Here is a 19,567-nt window from a genome sequence, read left to right as displayed (position 1 = left end):
CTGAGGTTCTTGACTAGATCGATTCGGTACGTAAACAAGACGGGCTGCTGCGTAGCCAAATCTGGCCTCGACGACTGGCAACGAAGGTACGTCGTAGCTGTATAGCCACTGGTTGTACAAAACGTCACTAGATTGAGTAAGGCCATATGACACCAATGGGTTGCCTTGCCGTGATGAAGTCGGATCGTCCATGCCTTCCATTGTATCGGTGACAGTACTACGTCTTGGACGAACAGCGCTACGGCTGCATTTCGTGCTTTCTGAAAGCGTGAACATCCCCACAAACAAAAGCAAAGCGACGAACTTCGAATTCATTCTCTTCGTTCGCGTTGACCTTTCACTCTGCTTGGACACGTGTCTGTAGTAACGTAGCGTGCGTTAGAGTATGTCTGGTTTTTAGTCTAGGTTGAGCTAGTCGTCTTGTGTTAGCTGTCGTTCTATAATATATACTACCACCATTACATGGTGTCAGGCTATGGACCGACTCAAGAGCCTGCCGTTTCTCAACTTCGGTGCGCCGAACTTGGCAGAAACGTTGACTCAATGGGAACAGCAATTCCGCGTCTACTTTGCTGCGGCAGAGCTGCACAAGAAGGACAAGCCGACTTAAACGGCGATCTTGCTTAACATAGCAGGAGCAGACGCCCTGGAAGTCTACAACACTTTCGTGTTAGACGCCAACCCGGAGGAGAATGCTAGGAAACGTAACGAAGTAGAGCAAGTAATCGAAAAAGTCAAGTTGCATTCTCAGCCTCGTCGTAACGCTGCTTTTGAGTGGCACCGGTTTTGGTCGCGTGACCAGGCTGAAGGAGAGTCGATTGACCAATGGATACATCAGCCAGCGCGTGCTCTACCGTACAGACGGTATCAAGCTCTCAAACGCGCATCTGGCGTTTCAGCAATAATTAGGCAGGCTCTCGGGTCAATAACAAAGGTGCTAGTAGGTATTGGAGGCGGCTGCAAAGCACCTAGTGGCACAACAGTATAAAAATAGTGCGTTTGACGCCACAACCACGTGATATCTCGGAAGTCGCCATTTTATGGGCAAGCGTATTACCATGGTTTTAGTTGCTGTGTTTTTGGCTTCCACAATCGTAGAAGCCAGGGCAGCAACATACGTTTTTATTCTATACTGACTATACTAACCAGTCAGGGACCTGAAACGAGGTCGAGTCATGAGCAACTGACGACGAGCAGCGTGGATCTCCAGCTTAGACAAAAAGAACTGGAAACCGTCGCAGCATTTGCGTGTTTGCTTTGAGCACTTTCTGTCTTGTAGAGCTGTCATTTCTAGTATGTTCTATAATAAAAGAGTAATCTATGCCACTCTGAATGATTCTAGGAAAGCCATCCTCTGTGTAGGACTTACTAACCCTGACTGGTATCTGCAAAGATAGGTTTCTTTTGCTACGAGCACTAGCAGTAGAGAGAGATTTCTTCGTCTGAAGAGAAGGTCTAGTACAGCTAACAGCATTTGGGGAAACAAACGTAGGGTAGTAGTAGATGCATCCATTGATGATGCCGATGATGACAAGGACACTTCTGTAGAGACTGATCACGACCCGCCAATGGATACATTTCTAGCACTAGACTCCACTAAAACAGACGCAGTCACTGGTTGTGCATGTCAAGCAGACCTTGAAGGAGAGAGCATTGAATCCATGAAAATGGAAACAGAGAAGCTGCGGAATGAATGTGAGTGTCTTCGAAGAGAGAAGGCCTGCCTTTTGAAAGACAACACGGCGCTTCAGTAAGACAATGAGTGGCTGTGAAGGGGCATTCTCAAAGTCAAGGAAGATGCAAGAAAAGTTCTGTATCATTTGAGGTTCTTGAAGCGGATCAACAGAAGCTGAAGTTTTACACAAGTTCTAATTAAATGGATCCACACACACACACACACACACACACACACACACACACACACACACACACACACACACACACACACACACACACACACACACACACACACACACACACACTACAAAGCAGTCTACTCTTGGATTTGTTGTCTTTTAGAGATTCCTGAATGGGCAATATTTCTCGCTCTGTTTAACCTTGTTTCACAAACTCTAGCAGATTATTCAAAACTCCCTAAGACATCCGCTTTTATCATGTTTCTTATGAAACTCCGACTAAATATTGTGAACAGGACATAGCATACAGATTTGGCATTCACAGAACAACACTGTCAAGAAGTTTTCCGCGAGTGTTGGAAGCAACTGCCATCAGAACGTCACACCTGATAGTGGCTAGACAGAGAGACCTTACGTCAAACTATGTCTACTAGTACTCCCTTCAAAAAAAATTTTAAAAGTGTTGTGTGATTATTGATTGCACTGAAGTATTTATGGAGAGGCCTTCAGATCTTCTTGCCCGTGCACAAGTAGAGAGTCACTATAATAAGCACCATTCAACAATGAAGTCTTTGCTTGGGATTTTACCACAAGGAACTATATTGTTGACACATTGGGCTAATATGAAACGTTTAGCTTCCTAGACAATAGACTGTCTGCGCGCGTGTGTGTGTGCGTGCGTGCGTGCGTACGTGCGTGTGCGTGCGTACGTGTGCGTGTGCGTGTGTGTGTGTGTGTGTGTGTGTGTGTGTGTGTGTGTGTGTGTGTGTGTGTGTGTGTGTGTGTGTGTGTGTGCGTGTGCGTGTGTGTGTGTGTGTGTGTGTGTGTGTGTGTGTGTGTGTGTGTGTGTGTGTGTGTGTGTGTGTGTGTGTGTGTGTGTGTGTGTGTGTGTGCGTGCGCGTGTTAAGGTGCTGGTTGTAGAGCACGCATGTATATATGTATAGTTTCTGTTGAATTGAGAGCTCTACCAGTATTTGGGTAACGTTGGACGTGTTGTTAGTCCAGACGTACTGTAACGCTAGCCGTAACTGTCACAAATACAAGTTGTGTTCTGAGCACAATCTAGTAGACTCGAGCCAGTCTCTCCCCGCCTTTGCCATTCCCGGATCTAGTTTAGCTGATGTGTGTTGCGACTATCCTGTCAGTAGCAGGACCCAATGGAGAGACGTACGTGTTGTGGTGAACCTGTAACAGTACCCTTCTACTAGCTGTCTTTGATGAATTGCGCGGTTCTCTTGTCTACCACAACGTTACGCCTACTATGTTGGGGTGCACGTGCACCATCCGGAAAGGGGTCTGGCTACGCGAGCCTGTCTAGCGCGTCTTCTACAAACATCTCGCAACCACACTCTTACGTTGTTCTGTTCACTTCCGCAACAAAGTTTGTATGAAAATATGCGGTCAGACTATAAACCAAATATGTAATTTATTTTAGTTAGTCAGGTACATCACTACCCGGCAGTTTGGGGCAATGTGCTTCTGGCAAAAGTCAACTTCTGGACATTGGTTCATCAACTGCCGTTTACACCTGCTCCACCGTGAACCTGTGTAGCTCTCCGTCACTTGTTAACGTGCGTTAGAACATCAACTCTTGTTGCTGCGACAACCGATTGAGCTACAGAATGGTAACGTACCGTACAGAGCTACACGTGAATGTTGGTAGTTATATTTCTTTTCCTAATTTAGGCTTCAAAGAAATCCGAATCTGTAAAGGTGGTCGTACGGTGTCGACCTTTGAGTGAGAAGGAAATTCATGAAGGAAACGAACGGTACGCACACAGGCAGACAGTCAGGCACTTAGACTTACACGATAATGAACTATTGACTGTATAATGTCTTCCTAATAGCAGCTGGATGAGTATTATCTAGAATTATTATAATAAGTTGTTTGCTCCACTGCCTCGATCCAGATGCATATCAGTCCAGTCTTGTGCAAGTTCTTGTCATGTGTGATGAAGAGTTGGAGGACATCGACGGTGCTTTCTTGCGGGAACAGTACGATCAAGACAAGGCTTATGCAGATCAGGAGGCGTATTTTCCAAGGTGACTCACTTTCTCCACTTCTCTTCTGTATGGCTCTCAATCCTCTGAGTAAGGAGCTGAACAGAACCGGTTACGGCTACCGAATGACCACTGGGCATGGTGAGACTGCCAAACGTCAGCCCATCAGTCATCTACTTTACATGGATGATCTGAAGCTGTATGGCACTCTGATTGGTTGGATGGGTTGTTGCACACGGTTCGTACCTTCTCTGATGACATCCAGATGAAGTTTGGTTTGGACAAATGTGCTGTTGCACACTTTGTCAACGGCAGGCTATCTGGACACAACTCTGGAGTGGCGGTAGGAAAAATGGACACCATCAACTGTGAAACCGGGTCAAGTCTACAAGTAGTTGGGTGTAGATGAGAGTAACGGTATTCAACACAGCATGATGCAGGAGAGACTTTGTCATGAGTACTTCCGCAGAGTGAAGGTGGTTCTCCGGAATGAGTTGTATGGTCGGAACAAGATTCTAGCCATCAATGGGTTTGCATTACCGGTTCTCACTTACGGTTTTGCCATTATTCATTGGTGGTGCACTGACCTGCAGCAGCTCGATTGACGGACCAGAAAGCTCCTCTCTATGCACGGTGTCCACCATCCTTCTGCAGACATTGACCGACTGTACGCTTCTTGCAGTGATGGGGAAGGGGTTACAACAGATTGAGTCGACATATCATCCTGTATTGTGAGGCTGAACTGTTACCTTGCTGACAGTTCTGATCCTTTCATACAGATGATACAGGAGTGTGACTTCAGAAAATCTTCACACTCAATCAAGCGCATGGCTTGTTGCTTTACTGCTCAGCTGTGGAGGAGTCTTGCTTCGGACAACAAGTTGCAGAACTTACACAGGAATGCATCCATCTCGGTTAAAGGTGGATTCGAGCAAGCACCTGAAACAGATGCGAGACATTACCGTACGTGTTGCAGTTTTCTTTGAGTGCAGTCCTGAAGTAGGAAGCCTATGCACGGGCAGTCTCGCCATCTCACTGAGCAACCGCCTGTGGACGTGAAAGAGACCTACAGATGGCTAATGGCAGCGAACCTTTCTACTGCAACTGAGGGACTGGTTATTGCTGCTCAAGACCAAGGCCTTCGAACTCGGTACTATGAGCGCAAGATTCTACATTGTGATGTCAGTCTTACTTGCCATGTGTGCAGTGTAGGCCTGGAAACAGTCGACCACATTTTGGCAGGCTGTAGTGCTTTGGCACCGATGGACTACACTGATCGACATAATCGGATAGCCTCCATCATTCACTGGGATGTTTGTCGCCTCTTTGGGGTTCCAGTGGAGAGCAGATGGTACCGGCATCATCCTGATAGGCTTGTGGAGACGAATGACATTACTATGATGTGGGATACCAGCATCCCCACTGCCCGGAAGATCAAAGCCAATCGTCCAGACATCTGTCTCAGAAATAGGAAGACAAACAATTGTCTTCTTATTGATATCAGCTGTCCTGCTGATGGCAACATTGGCAAGAAACATGCTGAGAAGTTTGTGAAGTACAGCGACTTGCGAGTGGAGATAAGCTGCAAGTGGCATTGTTTGACACTGGTGATTGCGGTGGTCTTGGGAGCTTTGGGCACAGTGCACACAGGTATTGCACGGTGGCTGGACATTATTCCAGGTCATCACAACCTGCAGCTCTTACAGAAAACAGTGCTTCTGGGATCTACTCGAATCCTTCGTAAAGTAATGTCTTCTTTCTAGACAGCCGTGATGGTCTAAGTACTTCTGAAGCAGGGTTTGCTTCTGGTACTTGTAATAGACTTTACAAACCAGACTGATCTGGTTGAGTAAATGTGATTACTAATATCTACAATCTACAGTCTACAATATTCACAATTTGTACACACGGATAGTGCGTGAGAACTCTGTCTGCACTGCCAAGTCAGCTACCTACACAACGTTTTGAATAATTACCTTGAGACAAGCATCTGAATCGTAGTCTGCCTTCTTTTCTTTGCTGGAGGCTCCGTCATGCTTTGAGCACGCGACAGAAATGGGATTGGGATGAAGACACGCCCATTTTTATTAACGATTGAGGCAACTGTCTCATTACCTCATTCTTAGCTAAGCGTCGCTCTGCACTACCTGTCTGCCTGCCCACTTTAGTTCCTGAATGCAGATACCAATCAGCCTGATTACTTGTTTATTGATAGATTTAATCATTAATTTGTCACTCTATTAGTCTGGTGTGTCTGGGTGGGCAATAAATTATGGACTGTGCAGTTATTGTGCTATCACACTGCAAATTATTTTATTTAGTTTAGCATTATTTTGTATTTTATTTTAATAGAATTGTTGACATGGATGTGCCTCGAGGATGCATCAAGATAACAAATCCTAAAACAAGACACGGGGAACAGCCGAGGGAGTTTACATATGATGCAATTTATGACTGGAAGTAAGTGATATCGTGTCAGAGTACACATTTAGAGACGGTAACACTTATTGTGATTTGTCAAGTTCACAGCAGAGAGAACTGTATGATGAGACATTTAGAGTGACTGTAGACTCAGTCCTCGAAGGATACAATGGTATGCTGCATTATATGTTTAGTATATTAATGTCTCATTATGTTTCGATGCTGCTACTTCTACAGGAACTATATTTGCATACGGACAAACCGGAACAGGAAAGACATTTACAATGGAAGGTACATATTATTAGACCAATGTGTACAATACATATATGTATAATACAGTGTTTCTGCTGGAAATTTTAAAATAGTAGCCACTTGCACTTGGCTTAATGAGATTGTTTGTTTGTAGCCAAGCATATTATTTCAGAGGCAAGAAAATATTGCCACACATTAAACAGCTAATAATCTAAAAGACAGCAACTACTTGATTATAGTTTAGCTTGGTCAGACAGACAGGCAGCACTTATCAATTATCAGAACAAACGTAGTACTAATCTGACACAAGTCATGCTCAAGGAACGTAACTTTGGAAATTAAGATGAAGTTGACAATCGTTCAGTGCCATTCTTCTTAGCTTTTTACACCAATATTGAAAAGCTTTGTCTAAATTCAAGTCTTAAAAGTTTTGTCCTTTATAAAGTTCATTATCATTGTTGTACGATTATCATCTTTCTTGTGCTTTTTTAACATTGGTCTGCTTCCGTTTTGCTTAGGCAGTCGTTCTAGTTTGACGCTTAGGGAAGTCGTAGGCTAAGTGTGCCCGCTATGTGCAAGACATAAACAGAGCATGCACGATATCCACCTTTCAGACGTTGGATCTATAATGCATTGTACTTTTTAGTCCGCTGCAGTAACTGTGCTTGCGAGATCTGATCCAGAGAAAGGCGTACACGGAACATTGTAACAGCTAGCCAAATTGGCGAGGAGGCATCACCATTTTATCGCCAACAACTTCTATTTGTATTATTTGACTATTTGGCGATCGTCCAGCAGGAACACTGTATAATACCTCGTATTTGATACTTAACTCACTGACTTGCATTTTACATTTATGCATGCATTCTCAACCAATACAAATTTACTATTTTATGTTCTAATATTGTTCTACTTGAGATTGATGCTATAGTGAGATATGACGATAAGGAACTGTTGTTAGGTGTAAGGACTGACTCTGAACTGCGTGGAGTAATTCCCAGCTCTTTTGATCACGTTTTCAAACACATTGCTAGAAGCCATGACAAAGTATGGCAAACATTTTCACGATACTTTATTGATGTAAACGTGTTGTTGACACAGCAATTTCTTGTTCGAGCATCGTATCTGGAAATTTATCAGGTGCACTATTTGCTTAAGTTAATTAATTACTAAATCAGATGCAGTAGATATTGATGTTTCATATTGTAGGAAGAAATTAAAGATTTATTATCTAAAGACCAGAAGAAACGACTTGAGTTAAAAGAGCGGCCAGACACAGGCGTGTATGTGAAGGTTAGTGACAGAATATTTACTATTACTTTTGTTACAGCATGCATTGTGTCATACAATGTTCAGCCACTCGGCAATTTTTTTGATTAAATCATGTTCATGTTGGATTGCAACGCGAATTCAATGGACGCATTTAAATTTCTGCAGCAATTAACTTTTTCTTTCTACTTAGTTTTTACTGTACTTAAGTATTGGCTGCAGCTTGTATGCCAAAGCAGGCATAATGTGTCTGAGGCATGCATGACTTTCACAAATTTTTCTATGTACACATTTACATGTATAAATGAAGTTTGCACACTTGTACAGATTGAGGCTATATTGTAGGATATTGTCACATACTGCAATTGACCAGACCAGTTATTGATTTGGAACCTCCAGTTACATGCACTCACAGTTTCTTCTCTACATCATTTTGATTTTCACTAATGATTACTAAGGTTCTTGTTGTTGGAGTTATGAACTTGAAGAACTTTTGTTCTTCATTGCAAAGTATGTTGAGACAGTTAGATTTGCTTAGTTAATAGAAAGTATGCTGATGAGTGTCACGTATGTACTTTTGGTATTTGGGACATTTTAGTTAGGTGATCATATTTGCGTAGGGAGTCTGTCGTTAACAAAGTATGAACATTGCAGTCTGGTCAATACATGTTGTGTTCTGTTGTGCTGTGTACATCCATGCATGTACTCTAGTACAGGCTGATGTTTGATGCACTGAAGTCAACTGGTCTGCAAGTTGATTGTTATGTTTCTAGGATTTATCATCATTTGTAACTAAAGGTGTAAAAGAGATTGAGCACGTTATGAATGTTGGAAATCAAAACAGATCAGTGGGGTAAGTGGCACACAGACACAGACACAGACACACACACACACACCACACACACACACACACACACACACACACACACACACACACACACACACACACACACACACACACACACACACATTACACACACATACACACACACACACACACACAAACAAACAAACAAACAAACACACAGACACAGACACACGTAGACACACACACACACACACACACACACACACACACACACACACACACACACACACACACACACACACACACACACACACACACACACACACAATACTTTGTAGCTTTCTTGTTGATTTAAATTTTGATAACTGCTTTATAATTTTTATTGATTGAAGGAGAACTAATATGAATGAACATTCATCAAGGTCACATGCCATTTTTATTGTTACAGTGGAGTGCAGTGAGGTGAAATTTTGCTTTTGTTGATTTCTGCATCAACTGATTGTTTTGTCTTGTAGACTCGTGATGACGGTGACAATCACATTCGTGTAGGTAAATTAAACATGGTGGATTTGGCTGGAAGTGAACGGCAAGCAAAGACTGGAACTGAGGTGAACAATCATCACACTTGACTTAACTGAATGTGTTAATTAATTAATTGGTTATTGTTTTATGGTTTGGTAGGGAAAGTTGTTCAACGAGGCAGTCAAAATCAATTTGTCTCTTTCTGCATTAGGCAATGTTATTCACTCTTTGGTATAGACTCTAACTACGATTGTTGTTTACGAGTTGTGAATGAAATGATGACTTGACGATTACAGGTTGATGGGAAGAGTACGCATATACCTTACAGAGACTCCAAACTGACAAGATTGCTGCAAGGTATTCTCAAACAGTTTACATTCTATTTTATTTGTTGTATACCTATGATAGTAGGATTCAGGCTATGTGAGAGTATTTCATACATAATGATTCTAGATAGTATCAATGACGGCATGTGATACTGTTGGGTATGAATAGGTTATTGTATGATTAATAATATATTCCATGGTTACGTAATGTGCATTTATCAGTGAGAGTGTGATATTAACCGGAAATAACTTATTGCACACTTGTCGTGCAATGCATCATGTACACCATCTAAGTACATGCTCATGACTGGCCGCACATTACGTGACCATGGTACAAGTACATGGTATTGTTCTTGATGCTGCAATAAAGCCGTACCATTTATGCATTTTAGTGTTCAATGTAATTGTATTTATGTGTTAGATTCTCTTGGCGGTAATGCAAAGACAGTAATGGTGGCTACAATTGTAAGCTTTTTGATTGCCTGTTACTCTGCGCTGTTTGTTGCTACTCAGATGTCATTTTCCACGCATTCATTAGGGTCCGGCAGATTACAACTATGAGGAGACTTTGACAACTTTACGGTGAGAGATTTGAGCATACGATTGCATTATCTACACTTTGATACTGTATTTGTTTTTTAGTTATGCAAACCGAGCAAAGAATATTAAGAACAAGCCAAAGATCAATGAAGATCCTAAGGATGCTTTGCTTCGTGAGTTTCAGGAAGAAATTGCTAGGTATGTTTCTTTTATTTTTCTATACCGACAGATAAATTATTTATTTTGTAAGTCATTACAATGCCTTCTTGTTGGTTAGATTAAAATCTCATTTGTCTAATAAAGGAAAGAAATCAAAAAGACGTGGACATCGAGGTAGTGATCTGTGTGAATTTGTTGTAAAGTGCTTCATTACTTTGCTTGTTGAAATACAGGAGCCAGTGCAGGAAACTCTGAAGATGCTGGTGGAGATGAGGAGGAACAGGATCCAGGACAATCTTTGAAAGAGCAAGAGGCTCAGCTTGAGAGCGAGAAACAAGCACTTCTTCAGAATGAGAACATTGTAGCTGAGGTAGGGATTGATATTGTTATTACTAAGTGTGCTGCTTGTGGTGTGTCTTCTGTTTGAATGGTGTGTTTGTACACTGCAGGAGAGAGACAAACTTGTTGGTGAATTGCAGCAGAAACAGAAACTACTTCAGAAAAAGCAGGAAGCACGTGATTCTTTGGCGTCTAAAATTCAAGTAGGCATGCTTGCTTGCTGAGTGAAGAATCACAATATTAATTAATTGCTTGTTGTTCTATCGGCTGTAGGCAATGGAAAGCAAGTTGCTTGTTGGAGGCAAGACAATTATAGATCACACATCTGAACAGGAAAGGAAAATGGAGGAAATGCAGAGAACATTAGCTCAACAGAAGGTGATACAATCGTTTTCCTAAGAGTCATAAATGGATAGACATAACTGGCAAATGTATTTGTCAGATTCATGAGCTAGAGATAAGACAAAGATTAAAGAAACAAGAAGGTGACACCGATGAAGTGAAGGGTACGTTTGACACACTGCAACAAGAAGTGGATGCTAAATCGGGCAAACTAAAGCAGGTAAACTCAAAAGATATGAATGTTAATATTCGAACAAAAAATTAAAATTATAATTAATCTTTCAGCTTTACTCGTTGCTTCAAGCCCAAAAGGGTGAGATTACTGATTTACATGATGAGCATCATCGACAACGAGAGGAACTTGAAGAAACTCAAACCGAACTTGTCAAAACCTTAAAGTTAAAGTATATGAGAAAGCAATAGCCATTTGCATGTTGTTTTGCTCACGTGATCCACATTGTAGGCAACTAATATTGGAAAGCTTTGTGCCACCAGATGAGAAAATGAAGGTTTTTGATCGTGCTTATTATGATGAAGATGAGGAAGAATGGAAATTGAAGCCATTAGCTCGGCCTGAAAGGCAAGTTAATTATGTGCTTTATTTCATTTTGAGTATAAATTCTATCAGGTGTGCTTTTTTTCTGGCAATTGATGCAATAATCAAGCACCAATATTGATTGGCATCTTTATGTTTATATATAAGTTTTGCTGTTTGTTATTTGTTGCAATATTTTTAATTATAATGCATTGGTTATAGTTGAAGAGAATGCATGCACGTGTGCGTGCATGTGTGCGTGGCGTCTGTAGCTCAATTTGCAAGAGAACACATTTGGAGAATGCAAACATCCGGGACCTTGGGTCATGAGTTCAAGTACCGGATGGGCACAGGCGTACTTCCCTTACACAAGGAACTCACACGCAATTTGCCTCAGCTGTATGAATGAGTACCTGTTCATCGACTGGGTGTGGACAGAGTCTCACGTACTGCTAGTTTGGCAGAAATCATGCAGTAGACGGTTACACGTGGGCTTGAGGTCCAGTCCCGAGGTTGTGCCAAAGTCAGTGCACCTGGCTGTTCTAGCCATGCAAGCATCTAGGGGTACATTAGCACGGCCTAAAATGTACTCTGAATAGCACTGGAAGTCCCACCTAGAAATAGGCTGGGGTGCTATATCTTTAGTAATGTACTGAGGGCATATCCATTTGTCCAATTTTTGTCGTGTGTGTGTGTGTGTGTGTGTGTGTGTGTGTGTGTGTGTGTGTGTGTGTGTGTGTGTGTGTGTGTGTGTGTGTGTGGTGTATGTGTGAAAACTATATCTATGCTATATTTGATGTTTAGTGGGCCAGTGATGATCAAACGACCTGTGTCTGCGGTTGGTAATCGTCGTCCTGTGTCTGAATATGCTCGCATGGCTGCCGCTCTCGGTGGAAATCCAAGATATAAGACTGAAAATGTACTATTAGTTGAACTGGACATGCCCAATCGGACAACACGAGACTATGAAGGTCCAACAGTAGCACCTCGTGTTCAAGCAGCTCTTGATGCAGCTCTTCAAGATGAAGACGAGCTGGCAATTGATGCAGGGTAAGCTTAATATGCTGATTTTACACTGTTATCAGGGTGACAGTCACATTACGTGTATACATCTAACTGAATTTTGCATCCATGTGTTTTTGGTGATAATAGTTTTGCATAATTTTAGAGTTTATGGCTGTATAGTTACAGGGATTTAATTGCCATGGTGATAGTGCCACTGTGGTACAACGCCTGATGTAGGACTTTTTATGCACTTGGTTTTCATGGCTGACTTAGTCGAAGGGGCACAGATAAACAGCTAATGCTGTATAGAGCATTTTACTATCATAGATTTAAGGGCACCCGTGTCCGTATTAGCGGGTTTTTTGAGTTTTGGACTTGGTTGATTTGCTGATATCACTATTGATATTAATCAAGTGGCACAGGAGACCTCTTTGTAGCCTGACTGTAACAGTCAGACTATATGCCTTGTGTACATTTGTCTTCAGTGTTACAGTCTACAGTATTGTTGAGTGCCTACATAGAGACCGATGCGATTTTGTATTTACGATATATCCGTAACACTGTTCAGTCTCAGTTCAGCCATAGAAAGAGCAAAAATGAGGAGACGTTCTTCACGAAACAGACTTTGGGTTTGTATGTCTTCATCCAGTGAATTGGTTGATGAACGCAAATGACGAAGAGCTTCTCTTAGTAATGGATGAATAAGTGCAACTAAAACTATTTTTGCATGCATTCTCAAACTATATTGAGATCTTTAATTAATCAGACAAAATAACAATCGAATGATAGTATGGCAATGATTACAATGGTTGTAGAGACTGTTAGTTAGCATGAGATTTGCCTGAGGTTTAGTGATGATTGTCCTACATAGTAAAAAGAGTATAACAAATACTGTTTGTTGGAATGTTATTAAATGTCTAATTGTGTTGATGTCTTCTAGTGCTTCTTCGTTGTTTTTGTCTCAAGATCGACCAAAGGCAAAACGAAATAAGAAGAGAAGAAATGTTCGGTAAGGACATTGTTTTTTCTAATGTAGTTGATAATGAATAGTACAATCCGCATTCATGATGATGTATTTAATAAAACAACATAGAGTGCTACTATGTTTTCTATTTAGTTTATTAATTTATTAATTAATGAAATTAAGGGTTTTTGCGTATGATCTTTATGCTTCCTTGTTGTAGTGCCACTGCTGCATCTACTGATGGCTCAGTAAAGCAACAGTTTCCATTAGCCAGAGGATGGGTTGCCACCGATAAACGGTTTGCGTAGGTGTGATAATAAATCCTGCATATCTAGAACATGTGATATTTTACTGTATTAGAAATGCATTTCTAATGTTGAACAAATACAAGTACATATTTAATTATTTTACGTTAATATGCAGCAGATTGTTTGTATTAGTTATTGCATGGTTGACAGGTTGATATGGCATTTGGTGATGAGCCCCTCTCTCGCCTAGGTGGCAGTAAATGCTATACTGATTGTAGACAACTGTTCTATCAGTTGCTGTTTACTCTAATAGCCTGTTCACATGAGCACTTGTAACTGGGACAACGTGGGTCAGCATGGGTCATACAGTTTGGTTTTGAAAGATTGTAGGAATATCGGCTGAGTCGAGCCAAGCAGAGTCACACGTGAATGGCCCTGCACCTCAAATCGTTTTCATCAGACGTCAGACATCAGCTCACAGGTTCATCGTGCAAAATTTGTGTCACTAAAGCGGCAGTAGGAGCATCTTTGATACTAGAGTTGGTTGTTGGGCCTCAAAGGAGTCCCTTTGAAAGCGCCTTTGCATGCAACTGAACAGCTCATTTACATTGGGGAATTTAATGTTACGATACTGGACAGACAGACAGGCATTTTAGTTGTAGTATTTAGTCTCTTTGCTTAGATGGTGTATGATAGTTCAATGTTTGAAAGTATATGTATTGACAGACAGACAGACAGACAGACAGACGAGCCTTTTACTAGATTAGTTGCGCTCAATCTTGTAATCTAGATCATATGTTTCCAGCCTGTGTATTATTTGTCACCTTTAATTAATTATATGATATCTGTTACTGCAAATTGGAGGACTTAATACACTTAATTAAAATGGATGTTAATATTTTAGGAACAACAAGTTTGATTGCAACGAATAGTCGACACAGACTCACCATGTACACAATTTTGTGCTTTTTAATTAATAATGGCTTCAAAACGTTACCAAATTGTCTTACAAAGACCTGTGCTGATAAGTTAGGGTTTTATCTGTCTTTCCTAAATTGACAAAAAATCATGAGCAGAATGTGTAACTTTAATCATCTGTACAAAAATGCAAACAGCTGAACAGCATATATATTGAACTTACGATTGGTTTGTGTTGCAAATTCAGTGTATCATTGTGTCATAATTTCATAACTCAACAGACTATTGCACATTCAGGCTGTGCTGTGCATGTATTCTATCATTCGTGCTCATTTGTGCTTCTAATCTCACTAAACTCTAGGAGTTCTCTCATTTTCTAAAATTTCTAGGCAGTACATTGCTGTACTGACAAGTTTCAGTTGAAGTTCTACTCTTGTCACTTCAAATCTAAACATCACAGTAATACGTATGTTACATTGCTCCAGATAAGTGTAAAGATTTTGTGCTAATGTGTGTGTGTGTGTGTGTGTGTGTGTGTGTGTGTGTGTGTGTGGTGTGTGTGTGTGTGTGTGTGTGTGTGTGTGTGTGTGTGTGTGTGTGTGTGTGTGTGTGTGTGTGTGTGTGTGTGTGTGTGTGTAGCAATAGATTTCGGCACATATACTGTATGTCTACAGGTACAGTTCTAAACTCGGTAATATATCTTACAATTAAATTTGTTAAAAAGGAAAACTGAAATATAGAAATAATTATTAATTAGCATGAATATAAATAGAATATTGATTTATATCCATTCACCTTCAGTTATCTGGTTGTCTCCTCCAACTTGATTGTATTGCAATTGCTACCACAAGAATCGCCGAAAAACAGATACTGAAACCCAAAACATTCAGGACAATTCCTTCCGGCGGCTTGTCTTGATACTTGTACTCAGTAACGCACGTACTATTTGTTGTGCTTCGAACTTTACAATTGTGCTTAGAGCTAGAAGAGAATTTCTTTGTAAAGAAAGAAGTGCTTGAGAGTATAGGTGCTCTTACTATTCCAAACCAAATCCTATTTTCTCTTGGAGTCCAGTCAGAACACACACGGTGGCAAGTATATAGATCACAAGACCAAGTGTGCGATGACTTGACTTTGAATAATCGCGATAGAACTGTGGAATAAATGGCAATGGCAGCAAGTAGAGCGTGAACCCAGCAAGATACTGCAGCACATAGAACATTGGTCAAATATTCGAAGTTAAAATAAAGGGGTTGGTACTCAATTAGTATACATACCGTATTTCCTCGATTAACAAACCTTCTCGAATAGTAACCCGTGGATGTAATCAGTTTGAAAAAATAGTAACCCATGCCTTGGATATCAGAGACTACTACGTTAGGTATGCACATTTCTTAAGAAAAGAGGTGTTTTTCTATTGCCGAAAATTGAGGGCTGTGGAGGAAACTCGAATATAAGAAAACCTCTATCAGTGGATAGAGAATTCAGACAAACTGAAGGAGGATGCAAAAGTCGATCAGGAGGAAAACGGAAACGATTGAGCGGTTAACTTGATAGTTTGCATTTGTCAATATCGTGTGCCTCTAATACTTGCATAGCTCTTTACTTCAACTTGACCATGACAGCAGATATTGAAAAAATAGTAACCCGTGCTCGATTAGTAGCCCTGCTTAAAATGTAACCTGTGGTTCTGATCAGATTGAAAAATAGTAACCCATGGGTTACTATTCAAGGAAATATGGTAGCCAGACATTGCAGTTTCTATTCTCTGAATGTTACAGGTAAAGTTTTACGTCCTCATAGTTAGTTAATTGTCCAATGACTACATGTTACTACACTATTCCAGTTTTACGGGTAGCCAAAGACTTGTTTATCTATTTTATGAAATTTAAATTTAACTTTCATTTTAATATTAAAATGTATGGCTTTGTTTTAAGTTAACTAATATCATAACCGTTTTGTTTAAATTGTAAATGTTATTAAATGTTGAATTTATTGTGAGCAGACTATTAATTAATAATAGAGTAATCCCACGAACAAAATTGATAGACTCACTGGTAAGCTTTGTCTGATCAACAGACTTAAAATGACAGGGACTGCATGCTAGCTCGTCCTACATATAGTGATTGAGTAAGGTAAGAAAAGGCTAGCAATATACACGGCATGGAGCTAGACTCCTGCCCAGTCCTCCTCTGAGCTAGGTTGCTACACCACGTAGGCTAGCTGTCGCGCGCGCGTGTGTGTGTATGTGTGTGTGTGTGTGTGTGTGTGTGTGTGTGTGTGTGTGTGTGTGTGTGTGTGTGTGTGGTGGGGCGTGATGGAGCAGATAGTAAAGTGTTGGTGATGACATCCGGGATCTTGTATTCCGTGATGAGGGTTGAAGGTTCGATCCTGGTTGAGGCGACACTTTCGCAGTTTCCTTGAGCAAGAAACTCTCCCACACTTGCTTCTCTTGACTCAGGAGTATAAATGAGTACATGGTCATTGACTGGGGTGGACAAGACCATGGGCTTGGCAGCAACATCATGCAGCAGACGGGTACATGCGGGCCTTGGTGTCCAGTCCCAGAGCTGCGCCATTGTCAGTGCCCCTGGATGACTCTGGCCAAGCTCCAGCTGGATTGCAGCGCTGGCCCCAAGACTCCACATAGCGCATGGAGGCCCTGTCTCTAACGTCGAAAGACGTGGAGGGCTTAACATTTGTCCATTTTGTGTGTGTGTGTGTGTGTGTGTGTGTGTGTGTGTGTGTGTAGGTCCATGTGGTTTTCACACGTGGTTGGCTAAGTGCATCACACATGTGAAACCACATGGACTATACACATGTGACAGCTAGTGCGGTGTAGCAACCTAGCGCAGAAGAGAACTGGGTACCAGTCTACTAGGGAGCCATCCCAACACACATCCTCAACTTGCTAGTGGCATCACTACCACTGTTAGACAATTTAGACTGCTGGACTAGCAACTTCTACTTCCTCAGAGCTACTCTTGGCTAAAAGGCTACAAGACTTGTGTACATAGTATTACTATTGTAACTTAAAGTATATTATTGCAATTGCCAATTGACATCCAACAATACATTGCAAGTGATATTTACCTGAAATCCAAAAAGGATGACTGTTGTCAATCCTAACCAGCTGTGTAGTGAATACAGATTTGGCATGTTTTGCTTGTTGTGAAATTTGAAGACGGCAACAAGACCAACTACGGCAAAAACCAAGACACTGAGCATAAGAGCTGCATGGATGACTTTGGCAGCGAATTTTGGAAGTTTCCTCAACACTCGATAAGTCAACACACCTGGTATACAAAAGTTGTTGCTAGTTGATTAATAAATTAATTAAGTCAATTGAGCATAAAACATTGACACACACACACACACACACACACACACACACACACACACACACCACACGCACACCTGATCTGTCTGTATCTAATAGCCTAAAATTCAAACTTTGAAACAACCGGACTAGTATATATAGCTACAGGATTGGTTAATTTAAATTTTTTTATATAATCAGCAAGCCGCTCTGTCGGCATTGATTTTATCTATTCTAGATTGAACAATGGAATTTCATCTTCTGTTGAATTCAAATATTGTAGGGTGCATGTGGCCAAGGTTTCATAGCCACCAGGAGCTGCACAAGCTTTAGGGTTGCCTGGAAAAACGTCCTCTTACCGCATTCTTATCCCAACCTTATATATAAACATGTAATATATCAATTACATTAATTAGCCTGTTTCATAATTAAGATTCTGCAGTTGAACAGGCTGTATTACCTAACTACAAGCTAATCTAGAAATGTAATTAATCAAAGTTAATTTAATCAACTGGCAGTCTTACAGAAGCTGAAACATGCCAGAACCATATGCGCATGCGTTGACCTCGTTGTCTTCAGATAGCGCAGAAAGAGACAGTAAAGAACTAAAATCATCTATATGATCATTACTCAACTAAAGAATTTAATATAACTACGTCCAACAGGTCAGGGACCGCATATGGCGGCCATTGTGGGTAGCCTCAGCCTGCAAAATCGGCGCTACACGGGTTTGGGAGACCGAGGCTAACCTTGGCAGAGTTCCGTAGCGACGAAACTGCCGGGCTCTGCGAAATATGCAAAATTCAAAGCTCTGCCAGTACACCTAGATGTGCATTGTCGTCTAGCAAGTGTAAAGTCGGTGTTACAACCCAGTCTCTGTGCTAAAAAAACATCGGCACATTCCATGCATGCTCAGCTCGCCGGTCTCGCTGTCAGTCTTCCGTCCGTGTTAGCCTAAGCCTTACCTTGTGAGTAGAGGATGATGAAGCCGATCACCATGCACAAAGGGTGCACGTTGAACATAGTGTAGTATGGCTCGCTAGCATCCCACGCGAAGCCGTCGTGAAAATAGATGGTGTAGACGAGTAGCAGAGGCAGAACGAGTAAAACGAGCAAAATTTCGGCAGCAGCTGCCAGCAGCCAGAGATGATAGTCTACTGTGTCTGGTTCGGGTGTCTTCTCTCTAACAATACTGTCGTACTTCATCGTTGGAATGACAGCACGTGCACTCCTCGGATCACGCCACACGGTAACTGATGTACACGTGCACTGCAGTTGACAGTGCCGCGAAGGCTAGTCCCTCCCACGATCTATTTATGTCGAGAAAGAGAGGGGCTGGCTACGCAAAACCAACCCGTGGGAGGAGCTTTCTACCAGACGGGCTAATCAGAGCCACCCAATCAGAGTGTTGATCACGTCCCGGATGTGAAGTATTAGCATTAATTACTGTGCATCCGAGACTGTAATCCACACTACGAAACTAGCTCTGGTGATAGCAGCGCATCTGGGACTGCAATCCACACTGCTTCTACGGCGAGGCTATCTCTGGACTCAAACAGAGGCTGAGCTCTATCCATGTAGTCTCGCGTGGCCAGACCTTTGGCATAGGTTTCGTGTCTTCTGTAAGGGAATCTGTTGGCCACATGGAAACGAACTGAAAGGAGTGGCACTGTAACTATCTTACAGTTTGAGGCCGAGACGTTTTTATATCGCTCTACATGTCCGTACTGTAGTAAAATCAAT

The 19,567-nt window shown here is 41.5% G+C and overlaps 2 protein-coding genes across 3 annotated transcripts; one reads left to right on the top strand and one right to left on the bottom strand.

The window, feature by feature from the left end:
* The first annotated feature begins 3,357 nt into the window (after positions 1 to 3,357).
* LOC134185113 (kinesin-II 95 kDa subunit-like) lies at positions 3,358 to 13,754 on the top strand. Of its 2 annotated transcripts, XM_062652913.1 has the most exons (26): positions 3,358 to 3,481; positions 3,543 to 3,625; positions 6,210 to 6,317; positions 6,380 to 6,450; positions 6,516 to 6,569; positions 7,492 to 7,577; positions 7,632 to 7,670; positions 7,740 to 7,823; positions 8,573 to 8,652; positions 9,000 to 9,069; positions 9,123 to 9,215; positions 9,289 to 9,360; positions 9,426 to 9,486; positions 9,877 to 9,920; positions 9,994 to 10,037; positions 10,098 to 10,193; positions 10,273 to 10,328; positions 10,388 to 10,524; positions 10,604 to 10,696; positions 10,767 to 10,871; positions 10,936 to 11,055; positions 11,121 to 11,239; positions 11,299 to 11,415; positions 12,175 to 12,420; positions 13,316 to 13,384; positions 13,560 to 13,754. In XM_062652913.1, exons 1-26 carry the CDS (start codon positions 3,479 to 3,481, stop codon positions 13,645 to 13,647), a joined length of 2,238 nt encoding a protein of 745 aa, XP_062508897.1. In that variant the 5' UTR covers positions 3,358 to 3,478; the 3' UTR covers positions 13,648 to 13,754. The 2 variants fall into 2 exon arrangements, with proteins under 2 accessions (XP_062508897.1, XP_062508896.1); XM_062652912.1 differs by having other exon boundaries at positions 7,492 to 7,670.
* An 844-nt stretch (positions 13,755 to 14,598) lies between these two features.
* LOC134184469 (plasma membrane ascorbate-dependent reductase CYBRD1-like) lies at positions 14,599 to 19,138 on the bottom strand. The gene is made up of 5 exons (XM_062652173.1): positions 18,790 to 19,138; positions 17,599 to 17,801; positions 15,543 to 15,709; positions 15,301 to 15,486; positions 14,599 to 14,952 (listed from the first exon to the last, which is right to left on the bottom strand). The coding sequence occupies exons 1-4, from the start codon at positions 19,028 to 19,030 to the stop codon at positions 15,303 to 15,305; spliced, it is 795 nt and encodes a 264-aa protein (XP_062508157.1). The 5' UTR covers positions 19,031 to 19,138; the 3' UTR covers positions 14,599 to 14,952; positions 15,301 to 15,302.
* Positions 19,139 to 19,567: the final 429 nt, after the last annotated feature.

This window comes from Corticium candelabrum, chromosome 9, assembly GCF_963422355.1.
Source record: "Corticium candelabrum chromosome 9, ooCorCand1.1, whole genome shotgun sequence".
Lineage (NCBI taxonomy): Eukaryota > Metazoa > Porifera > Homoscleromorpha > Homosclerophorida > Plakinidae > Corticium > Corticium candelabrum.
Note: the sequence above shows the minus strand (reverse complement) of the source record. Positions and strands in the feature narration are given on the sequence as shown.